General features: G+C 48.5%; 1 protein-coding gene across 1 annotated transcript in view; it reads right to left on the bottom strand.

Annotated features, from left to right (window-relative positions):
* The window catches only part of LOC106811773 (potassium voltage-gated channel subfamily B member 1-like), a 45,079-nt gene that overhangs the window by 34,972 nt on the left and 5,929 nt on the right, over window positions 1–4,178 (bottom strand). Inside the window, exon 3 of the mRNA XM_014815493.1 lies at window positions 3,255–3,310. Coding sequence (XP_014670979.1) covers window positions 3,255–3,310 — 56 coding nt within the window. The remainder of the gene's footprint in view (window positions 1–3,254; window positions 3,311–4,178) is intronic.

Genomic DNA, 4,178 nt, shown 5'->3' with positions numbered 1-4,178 from the left:
CAGAGTGTATTGTACTTTTGACACTGATCATTCTGTGTCAATGCTAGGACTTTAGGGTACACTAGTCATTTAGTTTGTCTGTGATAAATTACGATTATAAGGTTGGACGTCGGTCGTGCTACAAAGGCGCGAAGTTTGTTTTTACTTCGGTGTGTACAGTTTTGTTATTCATTTCTCTGTTACCGCCCAACAGTACCATTTCATTGATAGTTATGCGTGAATAATATCAAGTGGAGTTTTAAGGAACCGATAGATTCAATCTATTATTCAGAGTACCTATTACAAAAAGGTTAATATTTGTGAATTTACCAGGAGGCCTATATGTGAGAGAGATAGGCCGAGTATATTATTACTATTGAATTGTTTGTTAGTGATAATGATACAGTATTTGGACGTAAAACCGGAATCATAATTCTCTAATCTTTTAAGAACCATTGTCATTATATGAATTAAACCACGACGCTATGAGTACGTATCTATCAATGAAGATAGAAGGTAAGGATCCTGACATGTATCATAGTGCAGCGGATAAGCACATAAAAATAGCCACGTTGGTTATTATTGTGAAACTTTGCACACGCGTAAGCCTAGGCATATGCGTTACTGCCATAAAGTCCTGATCATAGAGATGTTCTGATATGTGCAAATTGAACAGCCCACCTTGGTGGCGGTACAGGCCCCTGCTGGCCGGAGATTGTAACAGGTTATTGCCGTCTATACCACTTTCGGGATTTGGTTTAAGTTCAACATATACATACCCAATTTAGTTCAGAAATTAGCTCAAATGCATTCGCCATGGCATCTATACTAATACTACGAGAGCAGCATCTATTTATCCGCGTTACTACTAGTTGAGTGCGCTATCGAAGTACTGCTACAAGCGGCCGAGTGCCAGTGTGAGAGAGGGAATAGCCAATGATCAGTGCACGTGGTACAGTGTCTGGGAGCATCGCCGCCTAGAGAACACGCATGGTATTACCGAGTGTACATGTCCAGTCGACGCTATCAATTGCCGTACACCCTGCCATCGGCTAGAAGTATCTCGGTTTCACGACAGCGACACGAAATCACGTGACAGGAACGGTGATGGATGACAAGCGAGACTAGCAATTGCCCGTGAAGCCGCGAGATGGACTGTAACCAGTGCGAGGTTACCTGAGCCATCTCCATCTGCGCGCGCGTGCCTTTCGTCTCTCTCGTTCTTCTTCTCTCTGGGGGGGGGTGGTGCTACGTAGATCAGGTTTTGTATGTAGCGCGTGCGCGCGCGGAAGGGCGGTGGTATGTATAGCGTGCTATGATGTTTTACATGTTGATGTAGATGGGATGGTTATTCGCGAATGTACAGTTGAACGCGGTTTAGATATTTTAACGATGGTTGGATGAGCTGGGTGGGTTATTGTGGTGCAAACATATCGTACGTAGACGTGGGCCATAGCCCCGTTACGTGGGAGGGCGTGGCTCATCATCAGCCACCGTAGTTAGACTGGCTGCCATCAGACCAGTATTGAGGGGGGAAAGACGCGTTGGCTAGATCAGACTACCGGTACAGATGGGGCGTGGGATACTACCAGGCACCGTCGAGAACGTACGTGGGAGTGGTATCATCAGCAACCGTACGGGGCGTAGCTACATCAGCCACCGTACGTGGGCACGTGGCTACATCAGCCACCGTGACGTGGAGGAGGACGCAGATGGCCTATCATCAGCCACGGTAGTAGACGCGGGCTGCCATCAGCCACGCGTACGTGAGAGCGGGGAGAGAGGAGGCGCAGAGAGCGTGGCCTATATTCAGCAGACCGTACTGGTGGGGGAGGAGAGGAGCGTGGGCTACTATCAGCTTACCGTAAAGGAGAGAGTACGTAGGGTGGTACCATCAGCACCGTAACGTAGAGGGACGTAGGTACCATCATCCACGTACGTACAAAAGCGAAAGCTGTTGCCCTGGCGCTTTGGCCATGGATATTAGACACACGCGATTGCAAGGCAAATATTTGGAATCAATTTGCGAGGTAAAAATTTAATGTCGTACAAAAGCGAAAGCTGTTGCCCTGGCGCTTAGAGGCGATCAATCAACTACCTGTAGTTTACCCACAAAAATCCGCGACGCAGCTCTGAGAGAGCTGTCTGTATCCATTCGGATAACAAATTGGAAATCGATAATCAATACCGCAATATTACCACGCAGCGTTTTTGTATGTCTAGTTTATGTTATCGTCCACTGCGAGTTTCAACTGCATGCCCGCGTGTTAATAAATTTAGCCTGCCGTGACAACACAAGTAGAAACCAAACGAGCACATTTCCGCGTCCACTTTATGTCAGGGAGGTGCTTTTAAAACAGCATTGGAGCGACATCAGTTACTGTAGCTTAGCGACAACCCTCGTGTAAGCCTTGCTAAACTATTTAGTAATGCCCTGTTGTCTAGCTCTTCTATTCATCTTCCGTCCCTAGCTGCGACGCGAGCAATTCCAATCTCCTGCAATAAGCGTCTCTACTACGCACGTGAATGCCGTCCTCTGTCTCTCTCTCGTCCCCCACCACGCTTACGCTTCCAAACATAGCCCTCTTAACATTTTTTCTCGGCATTTTTCCTAATCCTTCTCTCTTTCTCTCTTACTTTGTCCTTTTTTTGTTTTTATTCCACATATTGCTCTGCTGCAAACTCACTTTTTCCCTTCGTTATTCCCCCTCTCTCTATCCCCCCTCCCTCTCTCTCTCGCTCTTGCTTTCTATCTCTCTCTTTTTTCTCTGTCGCTCTCGCTTCTCGATCCTATTCTCCCGCTGTCCCTACAATGTCGCCGCCATTTCATGCCCAGCTGCAGACGGCCTGCGTGCGGCGAGGACAAACACGCCGACAGTCCGTAGGGAACGGCGGCGTGCTGAATTTTTATCTTTTTTTTTCGGATTCACATATAGCATCATCGGCGGAGCAAGAAAATCGATGGCGAAGACGCGTGCGAGCGGGAGCGACGGCAGCGACAGCGACAGCGGAGGCGGTGGTGGATGAATTCAAACTAGGATAAATGCAGATGGGGTGTCGACCGAGACTGTAGCGATGACGACGACGACGACGAAGACGACGACGACGATAAAGGTGACGGTGACGATAACGTTGAAACTGAAAACGACGACGACGACGACGACGACGACGACGACAACGACGGTGACAATTAAGGTGACGATGACGATGGCAACGATGACGATGACGATGACGATGAAACTTTAGATGACGAGAACGGCGATGACATCGCCGACGACAGCGAACGTGATGATAAAGGTGACGACTACGATGATGACGATGACGACGACAGCTCGCTTTGCATTGACGGCGGACGGTAGAGCCGTAGCGCGGCGATTCTGAACGATAGACGTGGGGCTCTAACAAGTCTAATCGACGGCTAATCAAGCACGACGTGACTTTGCCACGCGCGTGTGTTATCGAATTACGAAAGCCTCGTGGATAAACGAAGACTGGCTGCTGCCCACGCGTGTCTTGTGCTTATAAATGGAACAGGTTGGTAAGCACGACCCGGATTCCCGCCTTTTATTTAATTCGCGCAGATGTACGCGCGTCCGCGTGCAGGGTGTGTGGTGAAGGGGAAGAGGCTGAATTCTGCTCAACAACGGAGCGCACCAACGCGTCTATTCCAGACGACCATGCTTCTTCCTGAGGCCGTATATCTGACACACCCATGCAGCCAGCATCAATCTCACAATTGTGACTCTCATTGCGAAGTCTAATATATTGGCATTAGGAAAACGTTCGAGGCGCATTTTTATATACGATGCTCCGATGCCATTGCCGATGGTATTGACGTAACGTCGGCTGGGATTTGCCGGCGCGATATGCGCGGGTCTGATATCAAAAGACGTATTATAGACGTATCTGTCAATACGGTGCATGATTTAATCGGTGGGAGTAACGCCACAGTGTCTATCAGTATGATGAATGGTATTACCAAGCTTTCCACTGATAACGAAGCTAAATGTCTGGATAGGGCCCATGTAGACACTGACATTGGAAGCAGAAAGAACGATAGGCCGATGAGGGACGATAAAATGAGGGAGAGGGTGTGGACTACATAGAAAGAGCGAGAGGGGAGACAGAGAGAGAGAGAAAGAGAGAGAGAGAGAGAGAGAGAGAGAGAGAGAGAGAGAGAGAGAGAGCGAAAGAGAGAG

The sequence above is a fragment of the Priapulus caudatus genome, unplaced genomic scaffold (assembly GCF_000485595.1).
Source record: "Priapulus caudatus unplaced genomic scaffold, Priapulus_caudatus-5.0.1 Scaffold20, whole genome shotgun sequence".
Taxonomy (NCBI): Eukaryota; Metazoa; Priapulida; class Priapulimorpha; order Priapulimorphida; family Priapulidae; genus Priapulus; species Priapulus caudatus.
This window is presented reverse-complemented; position numbering and strand designations above follow the sequence as displayed.